The sequence below is a fragment of the Clytia hemisphaerica genome, unplaced genomic scaffold (genome assembly GCF_902728285.1).
Source record: "Clytia hemisphaerica strain Z4C2 unplaced genomic scaffold, Clytia hemisphaerica genome assembly, whole genome shotgun sequence".
Classification (NCBI taxonomy): domain Eukaryota; kingdom Metazoa; phylum Cnidaria; class Hydrozoa; order Leptothecata; family Clytiidae; genus Clytia; species Clytia hemisphaerica.
Window position 1 is genome coordinate 2,382,024 of NW_027103851.1, and position 24,173 is coordinate 2,406,196.

Below are 24,173 nucleotides of genomic sequence, written 5' to 3' on the forward strand. Positions count from 1 at the left end.
TGGTACTGAAGTATTAAAGTCATAAGTTTCTAATAAACGCCCCTCCCCTAGAGGGGGCGTTTATTCGAAGGGGGCGTTTATTTGAGGGGGGCATTTATTGAATAATTTTCCTTTTAGGAGGGGCGTTTATTCGAGGGGGCGTTTAAAAGAAGGGGGCGTTTATTTGAAGTAATACGGTATCTTATAATATATACACTCGTATAATTTAAGAGTGCTTTCTAGATACTTTAATCGGATTAGTTTAAGTTCACGAGATTAGATTTTGCGAGCGAGAAAAATCGAGAAATTTCCTGGATTTAATTTCGCCAGTCAGAGTTTTGAAAAATTTCGCCTGGATTCAATTTCGCGAATAAGTCTGAAAACAGCTGAAAAATAGCCATTTTTTGCAACAAATGGAAACTTTGGACTGGTTTCTCTGCCGAAAATGTGATTTTCTTAAATTTTGCGGTGGGTTTAGTTTCGCGAGTCGGGAATCTCACGCGTTTTCACGAGTTTTAATTTCACGGAAATGGCAAAAACTCGCGAAATCGCGAAATTTAATCTCGCGAAAGTTAATCCGATTATAGTATCCTATATGTTAGAACATTCACAAAACGTCTTTTTTATCCAATTGAGCCTTATCTAGGTGTGTACACTTGGCTGCTTTTATTCACTATTGCGATCTAAGAATATAGATAGAAGTAGTGGCTCAATACATAACCTCCCGTTACACCCCAAACCTTTTCTAGATCCACATGGAATTTATGTCTTTGTTGTTCTGCATTAGCAACCAGTTTGGCTGTATCTTCTTGACCCTCCAAAATCTCACGCTCAATCTGTAAGCGCTTTTCTTGTTCTTTTAATTTCAGTTCTTCCCGTTTCTTGATACTTTCCTAATGGAATGAAAAAGATTGAGAATAACCTTAATCACAGAGTTTTTTTCGAAGGTAAAAACCTTTAGGCAAAACTTAAATAATCTGAGCTATCTGAGATCTATATCAATCAACCAAGATTTCATTTAAAGAAGAATATTTTTCTTATAGCAAAAAAAAATTCAGAAACTTATACTGATGAGGTATAATAAGTATGAACTAAAAAATATGAACGCCACTCTAGTTTTTTAGGGCTTTAGTAAGTCATGCAAATGTCACGTTTATCAAGTTTCAGAAAAGTCTGAATGAAATCTGTAAAGAGAAGATGACGAGTATAAAGGTCTATTGTTATAAGTCACTTCACGAACTACCTATTATTATTTTGTGAATCAGTCTCAAAATGTTAATAAAAACCTCATCAAAATCAATGAAAACATATTGTCTCATAGAGACAGTCACATTAAAAACATCAGAGATTTAATAATAGAGAATCAATTTCAATATCATCGTCAACTGATATATGTATGGAAAAGAAGAATAGAAAAGAAATATAAAGTTTACTTCAAAATCATCATCAGGAGTTGTGCATACGGATCGTGTTGGGGCTGTAAGAGAATTTATAATCAAAATTTCTAGTATTAAAGGGTAGGGTTAAACTTAAATCTAGAAAAAGCATCATGGGTTTTACTGGAATATATTTTACCTGTACTGTTGAAAATATCATATTTCAAGCTGCAGTGGAGGTGATTAAGAAAGGCTTGGAAAATCAATATCCTCAAAGTTCAGGATAGCCCAATAAGTACGATTGATATGATATTTAAATTCTAAATTGTAGGCAAAGATTTAGACTTTAAGAGAGTGTAATAGATATTGAAATCATTTAAATATAACGATTCTTACATTTGGGAGCATCAAGGAGATCTTGAGAGAAATACTCTTCGCCTTTCACTGAAAAAGAACAACAAAGTTTATTAACATACGAAGATCGTTACCACTCTTAGGTTCTTAGGTCTCTTTATTCCTTTCCGTGCCATTTGACCAATATGTTAGTCATTTTAGTGCTTAAAAAAAGAAAAGAAAAGAAAATCAAGCATTGAAATTTAGCTTGAAATTGGTAAAAGTCTTTTTCAAAAGATAAAAACGAAGATTTACTACTTGCTGATTTTTAAAACCATTGGTTTGAATGTTTTTGGTATAAAACCTTTTAGAAAAAACGCTTATAAAAGTTGAAGGAAAGTGGAACAGCATAAATTCAATTTTGGCACGGAAAGGGTTAGAGACGAAAAGTTTCAGAAGAGATAGCATTGTTATGGCAATGGTCAGGATAAAAATTTAAGCTAATCACTACATACTCTTTTTGAAAAAGCGCTGAATTTCTTCAATCCCTTGACTTGTAAATTCTAAAAACAAAGACAGTTATTTGGCTATCAAAGTCTGGAAAACTGGTCGAAATGAATATAACTGGTTCCAATTTTGATATTTCTTCGATTCTTCAATACAGATTTAAGTCAGTGCAAAGTAATATAAGTAATTATAAATATCGAGTTAAGATACGAAGACTGCAATCAAAATAATCTCATTCTTACGTTTGCTTGGGTATGTGATTCTGTCAACATCGAAAATGAATTCCTGCAAAATATCGAAGAAAATACTGAATAAACACTTACAAAATGAACCTGCTAAGTTAAATAGTTTCTAGAAATCCATAAAAATGAAAGAAAGACTAAAGAAAGACAAAAAAGATGTAATAGGAGCCATTGACAACTTCTTTATTGTCTAATCAAAATTTAATATATCAAATCAGTGATATTTTAAAGTGAATTATGATGGGTTATAGAAGAAAATTCAATATAAGTATTTTGATATACCTTTAATTTTTTACAGAAACATAAGTTGACCGGGAGACTAGTAATAAATCTATTCTCTGTGATGTTTAAGGTAGTTAGATTCTTGAAGTATTTGATCGTTCCAGGAAGGCCAGACAAATCATTATCTGGAAGAGAGAAACGAGAAACATTGAAGTTGGTAATATTTACTTTTGAATATCAATTTGAAGTTGGCTTTCATCTCGAGTTTAGGATATAGTGTTGAAAATCAAACAATAAGAGTTAATGTTGTAATAATTTACGAACGCCTGGTTTTGACCATCAGTGGTAAAAAGGAAGCTTTTTTTGAGTTGTTTGAAAAATGATAACAAATAATCTAGTTATTGAAACTTTTGGGCTTCATAAGAACTTACTTGAGCAGTCGAATTTTTCCAACGCTTTCAGTGATCCTATCTCATCTGGAAGTTTCTTGATTTTGTTATGTGATATATCAAATCTCTAAAAATTAATTAGTATCAAGAAAATATTGCTAGAATGTAAGAGCAAATTAAAGGTTTTGTTTTTAAACAAGAGTGATATCGTTTGATTACTCGTCGTTTTTCACATTAAATGGACCAAAATTGATCAGAATAAGAAAAGGAAATATAATTTTTTGTTTATTCAGCACAAGGGAGACACCCTCTTCATAATAGTGTCTGTTATTGCCGACCCAAAAAAATATCAGCGTTTTGATTGGTCGAGAGCATCGAGATATTTGCGATATTTCATATTTCTTTAGTCTGGAAATATGACCGCGTTGACTTTGGGGGACTGGGTAAGCGGCGGGAGAAAAATCAAAACAAAACAGGACTTGGCTGGGAATCAAAGGGAAAAACGCAACAAAAATATGTTCAGATTAACTTTTACTTTGGAGTTCTTCCATAAAAGACACTAAAATCAAATAATTAATTATAAAACTACTTGACACGACCCAAATATTTTCAACTTTTGGCAAATTTGTCCGTGTGATAACCAAACAGTTTTTTATCAATGCATACAAAAAAACTTGAGATTCTTCAATATTTGCCAATAAGATTTCTCATAACATAACAAGGAAAGTGTAATGTCTTGTATTAAACCAAATGACGAGTGATTTTTATAAAAGTTCTCTCCTAATTCTCATTCTCCACAACAACCAACGTCATTGACTTTTCAACTCAACAATCATTACAGTACATCTTTCTTCTAAAATTCGAAACATTTAGAGCTTGACGATAATCAAGAAAGCATCCAAATTATTGTTTTGCTGTTGAAAAAATGTTGTTCTTTAACCATTATTACAAGCATACATTTTCCATCGTGGGACTTCCTTTCCTCTGCTATTCTTTCCCATGGCCATGTCATCGAAACAAAAACATAGAAAAAGACTGAATGTTATCAATCTGATTAATCCAATGATGGAGGGTTTCCTCTCTATCGAAACAATACTGTACGTCATCTGCATTTTGAATTATCAAATTATCAATCTACTTTCAAATACATTTCTGAAAAATCTGCAACTCTTCAAAACAAAACTTCTGGATTGAAAATGATCGAAAAATGTTTCTCTATTTTGTTTTTGTGTGAATATTTTCAGCGGGAAGTTATCGAATGTTTTTGTTCGAATCTAACGTTCGAATTAGATTTTCGAATAAAAACATTCGAATCTACACAGAAGCAGAAGAAGGCGGAAGTAATTTTTAAAACAAAAAGAGGACAATTTTTTTGAGTCGACAATAAATTAGTTATCACATGACTTCTCGTGCAATACTCAATATTTTACTCGTTCCGAGATTTTACCGATATTTTTCCTCGCCTAAAGGCTCGGAAAAATATTACGGAAAAATCTCGGAACTCGTAAAATATTTCTCGTATTGCACTCGAAGTCATGCGATAACTAGTACATATGAAACGAGAACACTTTTGTAAAAATAAAACCTTTAATGAAAAGCAATACTTTCAGGCCGAACACTAGCAATATACTAATGATACAAATATTTGAATAATAACATTTTGGCGCACATACCTGTAAGTTCACCAAACATTTTATTTCTTTTGGTAAAACTTTCAAACGATTGTGAGACAAGTCGAGCACCTAAAGGTAATATAAAAAAAGAATTACATATACACTATTTCTCTGGTGTAGGAAATCAGCATAATTGCTTTCTCAATGTTAAATCAATTTGTTATTGTAGCTGAAGGATGAGGCTGCAGGCATGGAAGACATAGTATTGAAGTATACTCTGATAAGTTTTATAAACTATACAAAACAGCAAATATTATCTTAAATGTTTGAGGACTTTTGAAGAAAATATCTGCTGCTATGAATGAAGGTACATACCAAAAGTTTTGAAAGGTCTTCAAGGTTTCCTCCACCTTTTAAATCTTCTAGTAAGTTGTGTTGTAATAACAGTGCCTGCAAGAAAAAATAAAATATCATCAATTTTACAAGTTAAAAAAGGTGAATATTATCATGTAAATCATGGCTATACATGTTTGCTGTGAATAATACCAAAGAAAAAAAGGAATAATAGTTAAAAAGTCCTAAATTCATTTGACGATATTAAAGACTGCTAGCGAACGAATGTACAACCCAAATCTCAAATCAATATAAGATTAACTGTGGAGGGGATCCAATTTCTGTTTGGAATGCCAGTGTCATAACTAAAACCTTAAAAAATACATCTTTTCTGTCTTACAAAATACTGTTCAATAACTTACCTGCTTATTCAGGATTTTACATTTTGAATATATTCCTTCGTGCACCTAAATTAAATAAAGAATGTATTAGAGGTATTACGCAATATCAGAATAACAACTCACTGTTGTGAGAACCAGAAAATCTGACTTTTTAGCTTAAAAATGCATGTGTTATTTTAATCTTCTAAACAATCATAGCTCACCCTTATATCTATTCTTAATGTTTTTGTTTATTAATCTTAATATACTAAATGAGTTTATGAAAAATGTCTGTAACGCTAGCCCAGTAGACTCTACATTGCTATTTGTAAACGAAAAAAGTTCTGACGTCAATTTCATGAAAAAGTACTGTGACGTCACCAAGTTTCAAATAAAAAGGTGTGGCATTTTTGTTGCACGATTTCGAATTATTCTATATCAACACACGCAACAAAATCCAACATTGTTGTTTGATGATTAAACTTCGTCTAACATTATTTAAAAAGGTTGCATTGCATATGCGTCGGTCTTAAGCTGTCCGCATGTGAAGCCAACAAACGGGAAAACCTTCAGTGCTCAATCGCAAAGCGCGAGCCTCTCCTTCACAACTAAGGCTTTTTCTTTCCTAGAAACAACCCTCTCACCAACTCAGACACCTTTGGGCGTCTGCAACGACGGGTACCATCGATAATTTTGACAGGGTCACTATGGCATTTCATTGAACACAAACTTCCGTTATCTTAAAAAGACATATCATCGAGGCTTACAGACACAAAATTTTGACTAATGTAGAAAGTTTAGAAGTATAATTTTTATTATTGTATTCGGCATTTTAAGCCAAAACGATGTCAGTAATTAACCCACATTATAGTATTTTAAAGGCTTTTGATGTGCAAGCAAAACCGTTAACCGGCGTTTGCGACGACGGGAACCGTCTAGTTTTATCTATAAAACTTTTTTTTTCTTTCCTTGTACTTGGTGCCTAGCGGGGGAAAAAGCTATCACTTTTTGTCAGTAGTGTTTTGTCTTATTTGCTCGTTAGTATACCGTGTAACCTATATCATAAAGAAAAAAAAAGAAAAAGAAAAATGAGGTCACCTTTTGTAATCCACATTCAGATAAGTCAAATACTGAATCAGGTTTTTCTTCTGCCTGTTAAAAAAAGTAAAGTAAAATTGAAAGGCTGAAAGATTTAAAATAGAGAGTGAAATCTGTTGCAAATTAAATGACTTGACAATCAAGCAGTCAGTGCTAGCTACAACACTTAAAAAAACGGAGAGAGATAAATAGGACAGAGAGAGAAGGATGGGTGTGGTTAGCAGTAGGTACAGTATAATTCATTTTCCTTGTTGAAATATTCTTTAAATTTCTTCGTCCTAGCAAACATTTGCATAGATTTGTTACAAAGCTAAAACCAAACATATTAGTTTCCAAAAAGAAGAAAATTCAAGAAAAGAAAAATAGCCACTTACAATACGTAGTTTTTCTTGAAGTAACTTTTTATTTACTGATTTTTTTCTGAACATAGGCATGACTGCAGTTTCTTGTGAGTTCTATAAAAAAGGAAAATGGTTTTGGAAAAGAAACATTAGAAATAGATACTAATTTATGAAAGCAAAATCTGAAATGTGTAGTGAAAATATTACGAATCTCTTTTATTACTCTTTAAATTATTTGCAGCTCATGATTTTTATCTTTCCTCTTGAAAAGGACCTATCAATTATTTAGAGAAAGAATTTCCAATTTTGGTATATTTTATTCTTTTTGTGGTCAGTAGTAGTCGTCTGATAATTAAAAGTAAGACTGTGATTTTTAAGTCTTAAAATAAAAGGTCATATCAAAGGTATTTCGATTATCAATTTGATCATTTAGCTGCTGTGTAGATTCAAAGCTTAGTAGAGTAGACGATAATAATGTCATGGTAAAAATACTCTTTCTAAGTTTAAGGGTATATCTTGAGCATTATCCAGTTATGTTTCGAGTTTTGCATTGCTTTGACCTTGCTGAGACAGTCACTTTAAAGCACTTCTAAAAATTTATGACTAATGCGACATTAAATTCAAAATATGTTGTTTATAACTTGAATTTGAATACCATTATTATCATCGACTACTCTGTTTAAAAAAAGTTAGATTTAGATTACTCACTGTCTGATTGACACTCGACCCGTTTCCCATGAATGAAGCCAGCTTTACGTTTTAATTGTACACCAGGATAAGTAATATTTTAAGATATATTATTGTTTTAGTTGCTTTATAGTTCTATTTTTTGAGAGATAAATTGTTATCAATACGAAATGGGAAACATAACAAAAATGACCAATATTATAACTTTTTAATGGTTAGAAATTTGAAAAAAATTCTGGTTAGTTTGTTAAAATTTGTTAGTTAGTTAGGTGATAAATTGATTAGTAATTTTTAGTCAATTATCAGTTTAATAAAATTTTCAAGTAAATCAAAAATAAAAAATACAGTAAAACTAAAAAATACAGTAAAACTAAAAAATACATTAATTTGAAAACAACATAATTCATAAGTTGGTTGAAAAGAGAGAGGGGGTGAAAAATCCAATCAATAACATCTCTCAACAGACTATTACAAGAAGAGAACACTTTAATAATCAGTAAAAAATAAAAAGCTTTCCAAACCACAGCAGAGAAAAAACTGTATTAAACTACTATACACATTCTAGTGATTGGAAAAACATCAGATCTATGGACCAAACCAATTCATATCCTTAAAACACAAACAATTGTGCTTGTATTACATATCCCTTTTTATCCTGTACTAAGTAGAAAAATACATTACTTACATGATCATAAAAATTCCTTGATTACACTTCTCAGATCGAAACTAATTATCTCCTTAAACTTCCTTGTTTTACTGGATATAAAACTAAATGATGTGTAAAGTGGCAATCTAGCATTCAAAAGGTTTTTAGCTGATTTAAGAATCATGTAAAACGTAAGGGAAAGATTCTCAAGTCTTTTCTGTTTGAAATAGTAGGTATAATTATTAGTATAGCCCTAACTCTTCATATAAAATTGGACTTTGTACCCAATGCTGCACGCAAGCCCTTAAGGTAAAGTCCCAAAAAAGTGGGACAAAAATCAGTTTTTTAAGTTTGCAAAAAAATGCCACATAGAAGATTTTCCAAATTCAGTATGTGAATAGAGCAGTAAAAAATACAACTTTTATATTTTTAATGATATATATATATAATGATAATTGAATACTATCTGCTCATGATCCGCGGCACTATTGTAAAACTAGAATCGCTTTGCGTACTCTTCGCTTGAGAAAATGATTGACAGATTAAAGTTTTTCACCCAAACATGAGCTTACGGGCGATCTGCGAAAGTTCTCGGCTCATTCCTCAAACCACACTAAAATGGTAGAACTTAGCTGCAGCAGATCATTTCGATGAAAGTTGTTCGAATGTTCAGGGGGGGGGTACCGAGTCAATGTACTGGTCCAAAGCCGGTGGAGTGATGTATTTTTTAGGTTAAATTGAGTTAGTGCAGTGTACTAAAAGGGCGGTCCTTTGAGAAAAATACATTGAAAAAGTTAGTACACTGTACTAAAAAGGGTGGTGTTCTGAATTGATACACACACTGAGAAGTTAGTACATTGTTCTAATTTCAGTGAAAAAACACACAAACCCGGAGAATTCCCATGTATATTTGCCCTAATTTGCCAAGTCCAAGCTGGTCCAAGACCTTCAAGTTAAGGCTGGTTAAGCTATACAAATTAGTACACTGATTTTCTCCCAATGTTTCTTGTTTATTTGATTGGATTTGTTTCAGAGTCGCAGCGTGCACAAGTGGAGACCAACCTTAGGTCAAATCTTGTTTACATTTTCTTTAATGCACTATCTACATACTCTTATTTTTCTTTTTCAAAAGAAAAAACTGCTACAGCTTGCCAGACGACCAGAAATCAAGTCATAGGATGGGAAATAACTCAAAGTTGGTTTTGAGTGCTAATTTCAGCTAATTTCACTGTATTCGAATGACTTTGTTTGTTTCATTGTTTCAGTGCTTGTACTACAAGGATTCAAATATTTTGATATTCAAATATTTCCTATTGTATAATTTGGTGCTTTTCTTAGCAAAATGCTTCAAAACTTTTGTATATGGTCGCAATTAAACTTATCTGGCTAAGAAGAAATTAGAACAGTGCACTATAAGGGGTGGTTTCTAAACTTATCTGATCTAAAAAACAGCTAGTACAGTGTACTAAAAGGGTGGTATAAAAAATCCGGTCATGGAGAAAAGTCAGTACAGTGTACTAACATAGTTTATTCTACCCCCCAATATTTAGAGGGGGGGGTCTTGGGTTTTGATGAACCAAAAGCAAGGAGGGGTGTTAAAAGTATGACTTTCCTAAGGGGGGTTGCCCGTTAAGGGAGGGTCTTCTTACCTAAGGGGGGTCTTCTTAGATAAGGGGAATCTTCTTTGAATTATGCGAAATTTCAATGTTTTTCTTTTCCAATAAAGTTTGCAATTTTCTAAGGGGGGGGGGTGTGAAATTTTAATGGAATTTCCTAAGGGGGCTTAGCACTTAAGAGCCATTTTTTTTAAAAATCTTCAGAATAAAGAAAGTGTGATACCTCACCCTCTTAGATTTTGATGAAATTTTGACCAAATGATCCATCACACAAGAAAATAAGACTATGAAAATTTCACCTTGATATCTCAAGTAGTTTTGAAGATACAGCGTCTCAAAGATAGGCTACTAAGCGAAAATTGACCCCTAAAAATCATGAACTCTGGTGGGGAGCAGATTTTGAAAGCCAATGAATTTTTATTCAAGTACATTAGAAAGCTGATTTACAGAGGATTTCAAGAACTTTTTGTAGGGAATCAGAAAAAATCAAATTGAGTCTCCAAAATTTTCCCCGAAAATCTTTAGTATCTCCTGTAGAGGGCTTCAAACTTTGTGTAATCTGGGTTTAGAAGCACTTTTAGCTGTCTGCTGATGGTCCTTGGAGACTTTTTTGAAGCAAACTTTTGACCTGGAGTGGTTTACTGGTGGGTTTTGGCCACAAAAATAATATTTTCAGGATTTCTATTTTTGCGTAACCGTCAAAAATGGCCGAAAAAATTGCTATTTTGGCAGATCTGGAGCAAAATTCAAGATGGCGTATCTTTTGAACCCCCTACAAATTTTTTTGAAACTTTCAGTAATGCTTCCTTAGTAGGTCTAGTTTATAACCTCAAAAAATCTCAGTGGGGCCTTGAAGTCTCTTAAAGATATGATCGATTGAAAATTTGCTTAACTTCGTTGTTTTTTCCCTCCTAAAATGCTAAATCAGGCCCACTTAAGGGCTCTAAAGGTAAATTCTTGTCAAAATATTGGTTGATCTTCTCTAGCCAACTAATCATTGGCATTAAGGGAACAACTGTAAAAAAATTCAGGTCATTTCCATTAACAGATGACATTTTATGACTGTTTCTTTATTTTTAAGTATAGAATATGTAAAAAAATGAGACTGACATCTGGCCTTTCCTACCATTCCAGGGCCTATATTTTCAGGAAAAGCCTCAACCTTTCACAGTTTGGTGAATATTATTCTTAAATATAAGCAGGTTACTTCAACTAAATGGGTTTAACAGTACTTAATTCCTATTCAAAAACTTTTTAGACTCATTCAGAAATCCTACTTTGACAATAATTTGCGCTTTACCGCAAAATTTTTAAGTCCAAGTGTCGTGATTAACTTTAGACTGTCCAATATCTCTATATTTGTGTACACTGACAGCCTTACTTGTTGATTCTTAAATAACTAAGCAACATTACTAGGGTGATATTTTATGAGATACTGCAAACAATGATGTTTAAATCTTCTGGACAAGAAATATTGGACAGTCTAAAGTTAATCACGACACTTGGACTTAGAAATTTTGCGGTAAAGCGCAAATTATTGTCAAAGTAGGATTTCTGAATGAGTCTAAAAAGTTTTTGAATAGGAATTAAGTACTGTTAAACCCATTTAGTTGAAGTAACCTGCTTATATTTAGGAGTAATATTTACCAAACTGTGAAAGGTTGAGGCTTTTCCTGAAAATATAGGCCCTGGAATGGTAGGAAAGGCCAGATGTCAGTCCCATTTTTTTACATATTCTAAACTTAAAAATAAAGAAACAGTCATAAAATGTCATCTGTTAATGGAAATGACCTGAATTTTTTTACAGTTGTTCCCTTAATGCCAATGATTAGTTGGCTAGAGAAGATCAACCAATATTTTGACAAAAATTTACCTTTAGAGCCCTTAAGTGGGCCTGATTTAGCATTTTAGGAGGGAAAAAACAACGAAGTTAAGCAAATTTTCAATTGATCATATCTTTAAGAGACTTCAAGGCCCCACTGAGATTTTTTGAGGTTATAAACTAGACCTACTAAGGAAGCATTACTGAAAGTTTCAAAAAAATTTGTAGGGGGTTAAAAAAGATACGCCATCTTGAATTTTGCTCCAGATCAGCCAAAATAGCAATTTTTTCGGCCATTTTTGATGGTTACGCAAAAATAGAAATCCTGAAAATGTTATTTTTGTGGCCAAAACCCACCAGTAAACCACTCCAGGTCAAAAGTTTGCTTCAAAAAAGTCTCAAGGACCATCAGCAGACAGCTAAAAGTGCTTCCAAACCCAGATTACACAAAGTTTGAAGCCCTCTACAGGAGGTGCTAGAGATTTTTGGGGAAAATTTTGGAGACTCAATTTGATTTTTTCTGATTCCCTACAAAAAGTTCTTGAAATCCACTGTAAATCAGCTTTCTAATGTACTTGAATAAAAATTCATTGGCTTTCAAAATCTGCTCCCCACCAGAGTTCATGATTTTTAGGGGTCAATTTCCGCTTAGTAGCCTATCTTTGAGACGCTGTATCTTCAAAACTACTTGAGATATCAAGGTGAAATTTTCAGGGTCTTATTTTCTTGTGTGATGGATCATTTGGTCAAAATTTCATCAAAATCCAAGAGGATGAGGTATCACACCCTGAAGACTCTTAAAAAAAATGGCTCTTAAGGGGGGGTCCTCTTACCTAAGGGGGGGTCTTGACCCCTCTAGAAACTATGACTAAAAGGGTGGTGTCAAGGCCCCGGCCGTGGAAGAAAGTTAGTACAGTGGTGGTGTTACAGTGTACTAAAAGAGTGGTATAAAAAATCATGGAGAAAAGTCAATACAGTGTACTAAAAGGGTGGTATTAAAAATCCAGTTGTGGAAGAAAGTTAGTACAGTGTACTAAAAAGGGTGGTGGTCTAATTTTTTGGCCAAAATCAAGTTAGTACCCTATGGTCCAGTAGACTGACTTGGTACCCCCCTGGAATGTTTTCAAGGCTCTTGACAGAAGATCCTTTGTTTGATTGTCAATGATGACAGTGTCGTTATTAATTTTGTTGGATCAGACAAATTGGTGTTTGTAAGTGCACTTGATAGTTTTGATTCCCATTGAAGAATCATATTCTGGTTTTCATGAATTAGATGCTGTTTTAAAGCTTTAGTGCTAGCCTGCTTATTTTGTTCACAATAACTAATCACTCAGAGACGAAAAAGGAAATGGCAAGACTTGAATAAAACAGGTTTTTACAAAAATTCATTTTGCACGGGGCAGGAAAAAACAAGCACAAATAGCCCTGAAAAAAGATAAAAATTCATGGTGATACAGATTTTTACAATCTTATCTAATTTGAAAAAAACTTTTACAAGAACAATCTCAGAGAGTTCTATCTTCCATGCTTCCTCAATACATTTTTCTCATGTATTCTTGATTTTAGCTGCCACTCTCACATATCGATTTTTCCCATGCTTAGCGTCATTCTGACACTAAAAAGATCTACAAGAGATATAAATTTTTGAGGCCCAAAAGATATTAAAATTTTCAGAAAACTATAACTTATTCATACTTATTATTTTCAGGTAGCCATCTTATGAACTACTGGAGAGTCTCCTGAGAATTTTTAAAATTTTCCACCCAATACATCAAAAGAGCCATTAATGCAAACGAATGCAATTAAATCAATTGAACGTAATCAAGCATAATTGAATAAAATCAAATGGAATTGAATATATCGAGCAGCAAATCCTGGGTAATGTTCGATTACGATTTGATTGCGTTCAATTGATTACCAGCCAGTACAAAGATGATAAATTAACAACGTATTCATAGGTAACAGCTCTTTTGTTAGGGGAGCCTTCCAAACTCAGACTTACCACGAAAAACATCAAATGGGCACTGAGAAAACTAAGGCGTCGCGCTTCAGAGGGCTGAAATATCATTAACCGCCCTGGTTATAGGGTGATAACGTCATTTGTGACCCGCTCCAAACTTTATTGAAGTCGTTGTATTGAAGCGGTGAGACTAAACCGACGTCAGAAAAAAACACTTTTTGGTCATTTGCGGCCAGCTTGCAAGGGTACTATAATTTGTTGACATTCTTTCATGGCAAAGAAATTTTCACCAGAAAAATTAATATTTTAGAGAAGTTCATTTCATGCCAAATGCTACTTTGCTATGTTTGTTTTTGATTGCTTCGGCTATTTTGAAATCCATAACAAACGGCCCAATGTTTATGCCTCAGGTTCTCTTTGTTTGACAGCTTTATGTTGGAGTCAAGTTCTCGTAATTTGGTCTAATAGCAACATCCCTCTTCTAATTTCCACACCCTTCTTCTTCGGAGATAAGAATAATAGGAAAGTCAGAATCTCTTTAATTGAAGGTAATTTTTTTTGCTTTATAACGCTCAGAGAGCATAGTGTCCTTCAGGGTCTCTTCCCCCCCCATGCCTAGAATGAAAATTTTCCATTCCCCCCCCCTCATTTTTCCCCACCCTGCCTCCAAAAATTTTTCTGTCCCCCCCCCTCAAGCATAAAATTAAAAAGCTGTAATTTGATGAACTTAACGCTTATTGTTTTCCCTAAGGTAGTTCTAATTCAAGAATATATGGAAAGGATGGTTGTTTTTAAACCATAATATTAATAAAACTAAGCATTATGCTATATCATCTCATAAAACCAGATGTTTTTCAATTTTGAATTGATTTTGGTGAGTTCCCCCCCCCCATGCCTAGAATGAAAATTTTCCATTCCCTCCTCGTTCCCCCCCCTGGCTTCAAAAAAAATTCTTTCCCCCCTATACGTCCTTTTGACCTCAAAACCCATTCCCCCCCTGAATCCAGGGGGGGAGGACACTATGGAGAGGAAAAAATATTTTGTCTATCAGTGAATCCAACCTTCCTGATTATTCCTATCTCTAAGGAAGGATGCTGAAATTAGAACACAGATGTCGACACTAGACCAACTTACGATATTCAAAAGACGATATTCAAAAGACCATATTCTCGCACCCAAATACACCTCTCCCGTAATAGTTGTTTTGGAGAATGCAATGGCCTATTGAATTACAAATTACTCCACATACATTACTTTCCCTCAGCCAATAAAACGTGATAAATTATCTTGTCTCTAGGTAACTGTTGTGGAGTGATTGACTACCGTCAACTGCTCTAACTTGGGACGATTGGTTGAAACATGGGACTGGTTGATATCTGGTCTGTATTTTCACTTACTGTTAAATCTCTTTGACAACAAATTTGTTTTGATAATTCCACCAAGTGTATCAATCATACTTCTTTGTTCCTCTTAGAGTGTACAGACACTCGCGTGTGTTCCAGTACGTTTTTTTTTCATATTTCCATTTAAAAGCCTACTCAGTGCAAAAGAGAAAACGTGTATTTTTTAATACACCTTGCATTAACTCAAATCCAATGACTTTGGAGGTTCAGTGAAATGGTTGCCGAAATTGCCGTCCCATGTTTTGTCAGATAGTCTCAAGTTAGAAAAAAATCTGTAGTGGAACACGCGCGAATGTCTGGAACGAAGAAGACTAAATTAGTGGCAAAACAATGGAGTGTTTGACGTCACTCGCTCGGCAAGTTACACACTCTTTATTTGCTAATCCCATCAGGCGATAGGCGGTTAGTCGAAGGGCGTTCTTTAATTCTCCAATTGGCGTCCGGTTATTTTGAATGATAACAAACAAGCTAGATGCTGAATGGACCTACCTGATGATGAAAGTTGGATAGCAATGCGAGGAGAAAAAAATCAGTCAAAAAATATAGCGTTTAGCGAAAATGCATAACGCAATAAATTTATCATTGATTGTTGATGGGGGGAGAGGGAAGGGTTGTAAGGGAAAAATAAATAGAAAGTTCTGGTCGCAAAAATCAGTTTTATTGACAATTGAATCATGCTTGATGGTGAGCATTGTTATCAATAATGTTTTTGTGTGAAAAACATAGAAATACAAGGAAAACATCTAATGAAAATCTGAAAAAACAGCGATTTCCGGCATTTTCAACCGACAAAAATAAATTCTCAAAAATCGAACTCAGCCATGTTTTGAGCATAGCGAATACGCATCTTTCTGCAAAAAATCAGAAAAAACTAATGATGAAATCTCGAGAAAATGCCAAAAAACCGGTTTTTCCGGAATATTTCCGACATTTTCGGCCGGAAAGAAATGTGTTTCGAAAATCGGGCTCCGTCACATTTTAGGTATTGTCATATTACATCAGTGTGCAAAATTTCATAAAAAAATATAAAGTACAGCTCGAGAAATTCAAGAAATACTATCTTTCCGGCAAAAATAGTTTGTTCCGGCGATTTTTAAATAGCTCCGGCTTCAAAAATCACTTTTATTGACAATTAAACCATGCTTGATGGTGGGCATTGCTACAAATAATGTTTTTGTGTGAAAAAACAACGAAATATAAGGAAAAAGTCCAATGAAAATCTGCAAAAACGGCGATTTCCGGGATATTTCCGGCATTTTCAGCCGGAATAGAATTTTTCTCAAAAAATCGGACTAATCCATGTTTTAGGCATTGCTAATACGCATCTTTGTGCAAAAAATCAGAAAAAACTAATGATGAAATCTCGAGAAAATGCCAAAAAACCGGTTTTTCCGGCATATTTCCGGCATTTTCGGCCGGAAATGAATTTTTTTCGAAAATCAGGCTCCGTCACATTTTGGGCATTACCATTTTGCATCTTTGTGCCAAAAATTAGGAAAAACTAATGAGCCAATCCCGAGAAAAGCTAGTAACGAACGAACGAACGAACGAACAAACACGGGTTAATTTATAGGACCTCCAAAGGTAGGTCCAAAAAGTTAAAAAGGGCGCACTATCAGAGAAAGTTATCGTGACATTTTATGACAGAAAGTATGATTGATAAACTTGGAAGAGTTATCAAAACAAATCTGTTGTCAAAGAGATTTAACAATAAGTGAAAATACAGGCCAGATATCAAACAGTCCCATGTTTCGACCAATCAGTGTAGCTGGAACCTCGATATTCCAGGATTAGAAAAAGCTATACCTGTTATCTTTTTTCTTTAAAGAATCAACAAGCCATCAACATCAATAAATTACACACATTTACTCAGAGTACAGAGAAGCTTTTAAAATTATCTGCCATTATGAATTTCTTGAAGCTGTTCCAAAATGAACCAATCAGGTTATGAATCGGAATTCCTACGGGAGTTATTTTCCGAAATTTGTAAAATAGCTAAGTCTGCAAAAAAACTTTTCCCGGGGGTTTGAGGAAAAACAGAACTGCTGTCATTTGTTTTTTATTTAACCAGATATCTAAATTTGGGCTGAAAATTATTCAAATAAATAAGTTGATAATATTCAATATACTATTTGTATCTATCAGAAAATAAACACTTAGAGAACGACATCGTTTATCATTTGGAATACCCCCGTATTTGGACCATTCTATCGTGGGTGCAAAATAGGGTGGAAACTAAGTAGCACCCTCAGTGCAAGATTGCTGCCTCATCTTTATTCGCCCGCGCGAGAATGCGAGCTAATCATTTTTTTCTCGCGCACTCAAGGGGAAAAGGAAAGTGATTGATATTCTTTGAAGGAGCAACGTCAGAAACAAACCAAAAGATCAAAAGATGTATTTTGTTGTTGACAATTGATCCTGTGAAGATGAAAAGATTTCTGCTTTGCGTTTTTTTCGGAACGCTGAAAAACTCTAATTTCTAGTTTTTCCGGAATATTTCCGGCATTTTCGGCCAAAAAGAAATGTGTTTCGAAAATCGGGCTCCGTCACATTTTAGGTATTGTCATATTACATCAGTGTGCAAAATTTCATAAAATAATATAAAGTACAGCTCGAGAAATTCAAGAAATACTATCTTTCCGGCAAAAATAGTTTGTTCCGGCGATTCTTAAATAGCTCTGGCTTCAAAAATCACTTTTATTGACAATTAAACCATGCTTGATGGTGGGCATTGCTACAAATAATGTTTTTGTGTGAAAAAACAACGAAATATAAGGAAAAAGTCCAATGAAAATCTGCAAAAACGGCGATTTCCGGGATATTTCCGGCATTTTCAGCCGGAATAGAATTTTTCTCAAAAATCGGACTAATCCATGTTTTAGGCATTGCAAATACGCATCTTTTTGCAAAATATCAGAAAAAACTAATGATGAAATCTCGAGAAAATGCCAAAAAACCGGTTTTTCCGGCATATTTCGTCGCATCAAAATAAGAAAGCCTTAAGTAAAGTCCATTTTTTCAAAAATTGAGTTATGACCATACCGATGCTTTACACCCCATTTTTTATCGAATTTTTGGCTTAAATCCATCAAAAACCAACCTAAAGTGGCCTAATTTTAAGTTTTTTGAAAAATAAGAATTTTTATTTTTGAAATTTTTTCAAGTTAAGAAAGTCTTAAGTCCATTGTCATTTTAGTTGGACTTTAGGACGTTTTAGATTAAGGTTTTAGTTAAAGAGTTCAAAAAAGTTAAGAAAGTTTAAAGCAAGAAAGTCTTAAGTCCATTTTGGAAAACATGCTACGAAGAAGCATTCATATCTCCGCAATGGTATAAGTGACAATGTTGATACTTTAGAACTTGAAAGATCTTTCTTCATTTATATTCATATCAAAAAAGCAGCTAGCTAGCCCAACATGGTCAAAAATGGCAGCCATTTCAAACCTTTAAACTTGATTTTCTCAAAACTACAAAAATGGACTTAAGGCTTTCTTATTTTGATGCGACGATTTCCGGCATTTTCGGCCGGAAATGAATTTTTTTCGAAAATCGGGCTCCGTCACATTTTGGGCATTACCATTTTGCATCTTTGTGCCAAAAATTAGGAAAAACTAATGAGCCAATCCCGGGAAAAGCTAGTAACGAACGAACGAACGAACGAACGAACGAACGAACACGGGTTAATTTATAGGACCTCCAAAGGTAGGTCCAAAAAGTTAAAAAGGGCGCACTATCAGAGAAAGTTATCGTGACATTTTATGACAGAAAGTATGATTGATAAACTTGGAAGAGTTATCAAAACAAATCTGTTGTCAAAGAGATTTAACAATAAGTGAAAATACAGGCCAGATATCAAACAGTCCCATGTTTCGACCAATCAGTGCAGCTGGAACCTCGATATTCCAGGATTAGAAAAAGCTATACCTGTTATCTTTTTTCTTTAAAGAATCAACAAGCCATCAACATCAATGAATTACACACATTTACTCAGAGTACAGAGAAGCTTTTAAAATTATCTGCCATTATGAATTTCTTGAAGCTGTTCCAAAATGAACCAATCAGGTTATGAATCGGAATTCCTACGGGAGTTATTTTCCGAAATTTGTAAAATAGCTAAGTCTGCAAAAAAACTTTTCCCGGGGGTTTCAGGGGGTTTGAGGAAAAACAGAACTGCTGTCATTTGTTTTTTATTTAACCAAATATCTAAATTTGGGCTGAAAATTATTCAAATAAATAAGTTGATAATATTCAATATACTATTTGTATCTATCAGAAAATAAACACTTAGAGAACGACATCGTTTATCATTTGGAATACCCCCGTATTTGGACCATTCTATCGTGGGTGCAAAATAGGGTGGAAACTAAGTAGCACCCTCAGTGCAAGATTGCTGCCTCATCTTTATTCGCCCGCGCGAGAATGCGAGCTAATCATTTTTTTCTCGCGCACTCAAGGGGAAAAGGAAAGTGATTGATATTCTTTGAAGGAACAACGTCAGAAACAAACCCAAAGATCAAAAGATGTATTTTGTTGTTGACAATTGATCCTGTGAAGATGAAAAGATTTCTGCTTTGCGTTTTTTTCGGAACGCTGAAAAACTCTAATTTCGATCATCCTTTAAGGTAAAGAGGTTGCGATATTGGGGTTGTCCTCAAAAATTAAAGTTCCAGCCTCACTGCCAATCGTCCCAAGTTTATAAAGCAGTTAACGCCTAACAACGGTATTTAAACTTTCTGGAAAAAATGTGCGCTCCACCACCGTTGTATACAAAATTGTTTGGGAGGTAAACAAACGCGTTTTAGTCTGAAAGGGGTTAGGGAAAGTGGGTTTTCAGCTTCTAACTTTTGATAGAGATCTTTTTTTGGCAAAACATTTCCAGGGGTGGTATATCATGTACATAGTAGTTATAGAAAGAACATACTAGAATTTAAGGGGATTTTTGATCAATTGAACTTATATAGTTTAGAAAAGCTCAAAAAACCAACTTCCCCTAAGGAAACGCAGGCAAAAACTGGTTTGTTTATTTGGAGAAAAAACGAATAACTGAAAAGCAGGCAAAAGAAGCACCTCTGGTCGCCAAGGGAAGATGCAAGAAACCAGGCGTAGTTAATCGATATAATCGATAATTTTGAGTAATCGATAAATAAACGATAAGTAATCGATGGATTAGATATCGATTAACCGATAGAATCGATAGGTAATAGGACCCTGCCGACGCACCGGACTTAACGAACACCGGACACCCAAAAGTCCGGTGTAAAATGAGAATTTTTTTACCACCAGACAATCTCTAAACCGGACTTAAGGAAGTCGGATGTCCGGTGTCGGAGAAGGTAATTTTTTTCCACCGGACAATCAAAACACCGGACATGACCAGTCCGGTGCGTCCGGTGTTTTTTAATTTTTTGTTTCGTAAATGTCCGGCGTCCAAAATTCCCTGTATGCAACACTGGACTGACACCGGACTTATTGCGCCCGGTGTAAATCGATCGGCTATCGATCACAGCTTTTGATCGATTACATATCGATCAAAAATTGATTAATCATCGATCAAATAGTTAATCGATCAACTATCGATTCGTGATCGATTATTTATCAGATTTTAGGGAGTGGTACTTTATGGATTAACTTTCGCCATTTTCGCGAGATTAAATTTCTCCATTTCTCGAATTTTCGCCATTTTTGCGAAATTAAAAGCAACATATTTCGCTGATCTCAATTGGGATGTACTTTTGAATTGAATCCAATCCCTTGGTAGCATAGTGCCTACAAAAAGCAACTACACTCATTTTTTTATAAGCATACTGTAAATTCCGGCTGAAGCATTCTAAAACCCTCTGAAAGGCTGAACAAAAAAAAATGTTAAAAAAAAACAAAGTTACCGTTTTATTTAAAGAAGGGGCGTTATTGAATGGTTTGCCTTTTTGGAGGAGCATTATCAATAGACCTTTTTTCAAAGAGGACGTCCTGTTGAATAATTATGTACTCCAGCCATAAAAACAATGATAGAGCCATGCATAATTACTGTATTATGCATATTGTAATAATTATGTATGGTTTTATCATTGTTTTTCTGCTGGACTACATAATTATTCAACAGGGTGGCCTCTTTGAAAAAAGGTCTATTCGAAAGCCGGCGTTTATTGGGGGGGGGGGCGTTTATTCAAAGTAATACGATCGGTATGAGATTTGGCGAATTCTAGAAATTTTCTTTACTTCATACCCTCGAACACGCCCGGATTTCTCCGGGCGCATCCGGGCGTGTTCGACGGTCCTTACTTCATTAAATACCTTATCTTGGCCCTTTTTACGCTGGACCTTACTAGCGTTATTTTTGGGCTTGTTGGTGGAATTAGGGTCGGCGTAAAAAGGGTCGGTAATGTAATCAATAGTCGGTCAGGACATGTTCATAAAACATAGGGCGAAATGTTACACTTTGCACCATAGATTTTTAATTTGTTACTGATTTATCTCTCATTCTTTTCAAGACAAAAGACTTTGGTTTTTCAATTGTAAATAGATGATATTTTGTAACTGTCCAGGTTAGATTTCTAAATAATAAGCAAGGCTTAATTAAGATATTAGCTCCCAAAGTCAGGCAAGAAAAATGATAAAAATGTAACAACTGGAAATTTTCCCAAAATGATAAATACATAATATCTCTGGAAGTAATGCATATTTTACTATGAAACTTTCACAGATGATAAAAATGTAACTCAGGAGTGTTTCTAGCTTTTCAAAACTGCTGAAAATGGTTTTATGATAAAACTGTAACAGTTTGAAATTTTAATTTTGTACATTTTTATCACTAATTTCAAGGAAATGGTTTGGGTCTACTGGATTGCAATAAGTTTAAATTGCAAGTCAAATCATTGATAAAACTGAAACATTGGTTTATTTTCCAATAATCAAATAAATTCCTTTGAAATTTTTTGATGCAGTCCTTTTTGTTACATCATTATCGTCATTTTCACCAATTTTCAGCAAGATTACTGCAATACTTACCAAGTTATTGATAAAAATGTAAAAAAGCCATTTTTCAATGTGTAAACTTTCGCCCTATGTTTTATGAACATGTCCGTCACGATTGATATAATATTTAATCGATAACGATACGTGATCGAAGATAAGTAAATAATTGATAAGTAATCAATGCATGAACAATAAGTAATCGATGATTGTTAACAATCGATACATGATTGATAAGTAATCGATAGGTTGTATGTAGTCGATCATGGCCCCCGTCACCGGGGGGGCCAGGGGGGCCATGCCCCCCCCCCCCCAATATTTTGCAAAGTATTTTTTTTTTTACTTTGAAAAATCTTATATATACCGTTTAGAGGGGTGAAATAAGGGCAAAAAGTCGAAAATTTTCTTCGTCGCCCAACCATGGTGGGCGACATATTTTTTTGGCCCCCTCAATTCGATGCGCACGCCGGGGGCCATGTCGATATGTGATCGATAAGTAATCGATAACTTGGAAATAATCGATCGCTGATCGATACCTATCGATACTCAAGATTTTTTGAAGGTCTGATTACCTATCGATTCCGGTTAATCGATATCTAGTCCATCGATTACTTATCGATTATTTATCGATTACTCAATCAAGATTATCGATTATATCGATTAACTACGCCTGGATGCTGGAACAGTCAGGCACATCCTGGCAAATGAACGGGGTGAGCATTTGCATGGGGTATTCGTCACCCAGTCAGTGTAAATGAGATAGGACGTCTCAGGCTAAAAGCGTGAAAATGAATAAAAATGAACTTCAAACTGAAAATGGGAAAAAAGGAAGAAAACTGGGAACTTTATTTTTTCGTTAAAAGTTTCTTCAATCTTCGAAGAAAAAATTAACCCATGGAAAAAAAAATTCATCTATGCAGTTCTTCAAAATGAAGCAAAATATTTCAAACCCGGTTCAATTGCATGGGGTATTCAGCACTATTACATCACTTTTGTTTTCGACCCCTTGCATTTGCCACCAATCACAAGTGAAAAATACCCCGTTCATTTGCCAGGATGTGCCTGACTGTGGAAAGAAAGAAGTGTGTTAAATCAAGCAGTCAAAAGTCAAGGAAAGATAAAAATTTAACTATGATAAGGATAAAACATCAAATCTTTTCACTTTCTTAAAATCTGTGCAACATACCTGACATATCACAGCTAACAGACACAGAACGGACAGAATTAGCAACTTTCGACTTTCCAAGGTGATCCAACTATGGTGATCCCTACAACATCAACAACACCCGTGATGTTATTTCAGTAATTTTTTTTACCGCAGCAAGCACCTACCATATTTGTTTTCGCTTCCTCTCAAGACGTTACGTAATGTGTACCTTGCGTAATGCATATATTTAAGGTGGCCCAAAACAAAGTTGGGCTTATGGCGGGGCGGCTGCGGGGGCGAGAAGGCTGGTAAATTTGAAATTAGGGGACGATTTGACGGATTTCAGAATGGACCCGCCCTAGACAAAATGGTCGTCGGCCGTCGGATCGTCTACTAAAACACGCGTGGACTCGAAGAAAAGGGGTCGGGGGGTACCGTCGTCGTGTGAAGGTATCACAGCTCGAATAAATATCAACAATATTTTCTTTAATTTGATTTGATGAAAACTTTGGCCTCTCTAGTACCCAGGGTACGAGGGAGTAGGTTTGCAGAGTGTTACAAGTATGTCCAACCCAAAGTTCGTTGGTTGAGATAGACTAACTAGCGTCTGTCTTTCCTCTTGAACGCGGAAAATAGTGCTTATTATAAAAAAAATAGAAATTGCCGCGGGAGAGTGGTTTGTACAACCTCGTTCCCAGGGCCTGATTCTAACTTTTTTATAATTCTGATGGTCGTTTCGAATTTTGCTACATCCTATATAAAAAGTAAATCGTCATGATGGGGACGAGGTTGTGAGGTTGTGGTTTGTATTCAGTGAACAAATAGACATAGGATAGAGCCCATTGCATGTTTCTCGGGTAAGTTATGGCATGTCTCAAAAACTGAAAATAACCATAATTTTTAGATCGCATTAGTCGACAGAAATTGACCAAACAAATGACTAAACATGAAGGGTACTTATTTCTCAATAATTGTTTCTTTAATTCCCTTCAAACTTACACCAAAGATGTATCTCACCAAAGTCTATCTTTTGATTTTGAAAAAAAAATTTTTTCAAATTTTGATGACGTCAACAAAAAATTAGATTTTTCGTTTTTTGCTTATTTATGCTGA

At 34.6% G+C, this 24,173-nt stretch overlaps 1 protein-coding gene across 2 annotated transcripts in view; it reads right to left on the reverse strand.

Moving 5' to 3' along the window:
- Positions 1–23,219, reverse strand: part of LOC136807769 (E3 ubiquitin-protein ligase LRSAM1-like) — a 36,970-nt gene extending 13,751 nt beyond the window's left edge. Inside the window, exons 1-13 of one of the 2 annotated variants that reach the window (XM_067064391.1) lie at positions 7,522–7,637; positions 6,847–6,927; positions 6,473–6,526; positions 5,417–5,461; positions 5,037–5,111; positions 4,722–4,790; positions 3,091–3,175; positions 2,720–2,844; positions 2,438–2,480; positions 2,204–2,251; positions 1,752–1,799; positions 1,413–1,456; positions 720–872 (exon numbers count right to left, since the gene is read on the reverse strand). In XM_067064391.1, coding sequence (XP_066920492.1) covers positions 720–872; positions 1,413–1,456; positions 1,752–1,799; positions 2,204–2,251; positions 2,438–2,480; positions 2,720–2,844; positions 3,091–3,175; positions 4,722–4,790; positions 5,037–5,111; positions 5,417–5,461; positions 6,473–6,526; positions 6,847–6,927; positions 7,522–7,551 — 900 coding nt within the window. In that variant the 5' untranslated portion in view covers positions 7,552–7,637. Of the gene's footprint in view, positions 1–719; positions 873–1,412; positions 1,457–1,751; positions 1,800–2,203; positions 2,252–2,437; positions 2,481–2,719; positions 2,845–3,090; positions 3,176–4,721; positions 4,791–5,036; positions 5,112–5,416; positions 5,462–6,472; positions 6,527–6,846; positions 6,928–7,521; positions 7,638–23,099 lie in introns of those variants that run through there. The other variant, XM_067064392.1, reaches the window with a different exon arrangement.
- Positions 23,220–24,173: the final 954 nt, after the last annotated feature.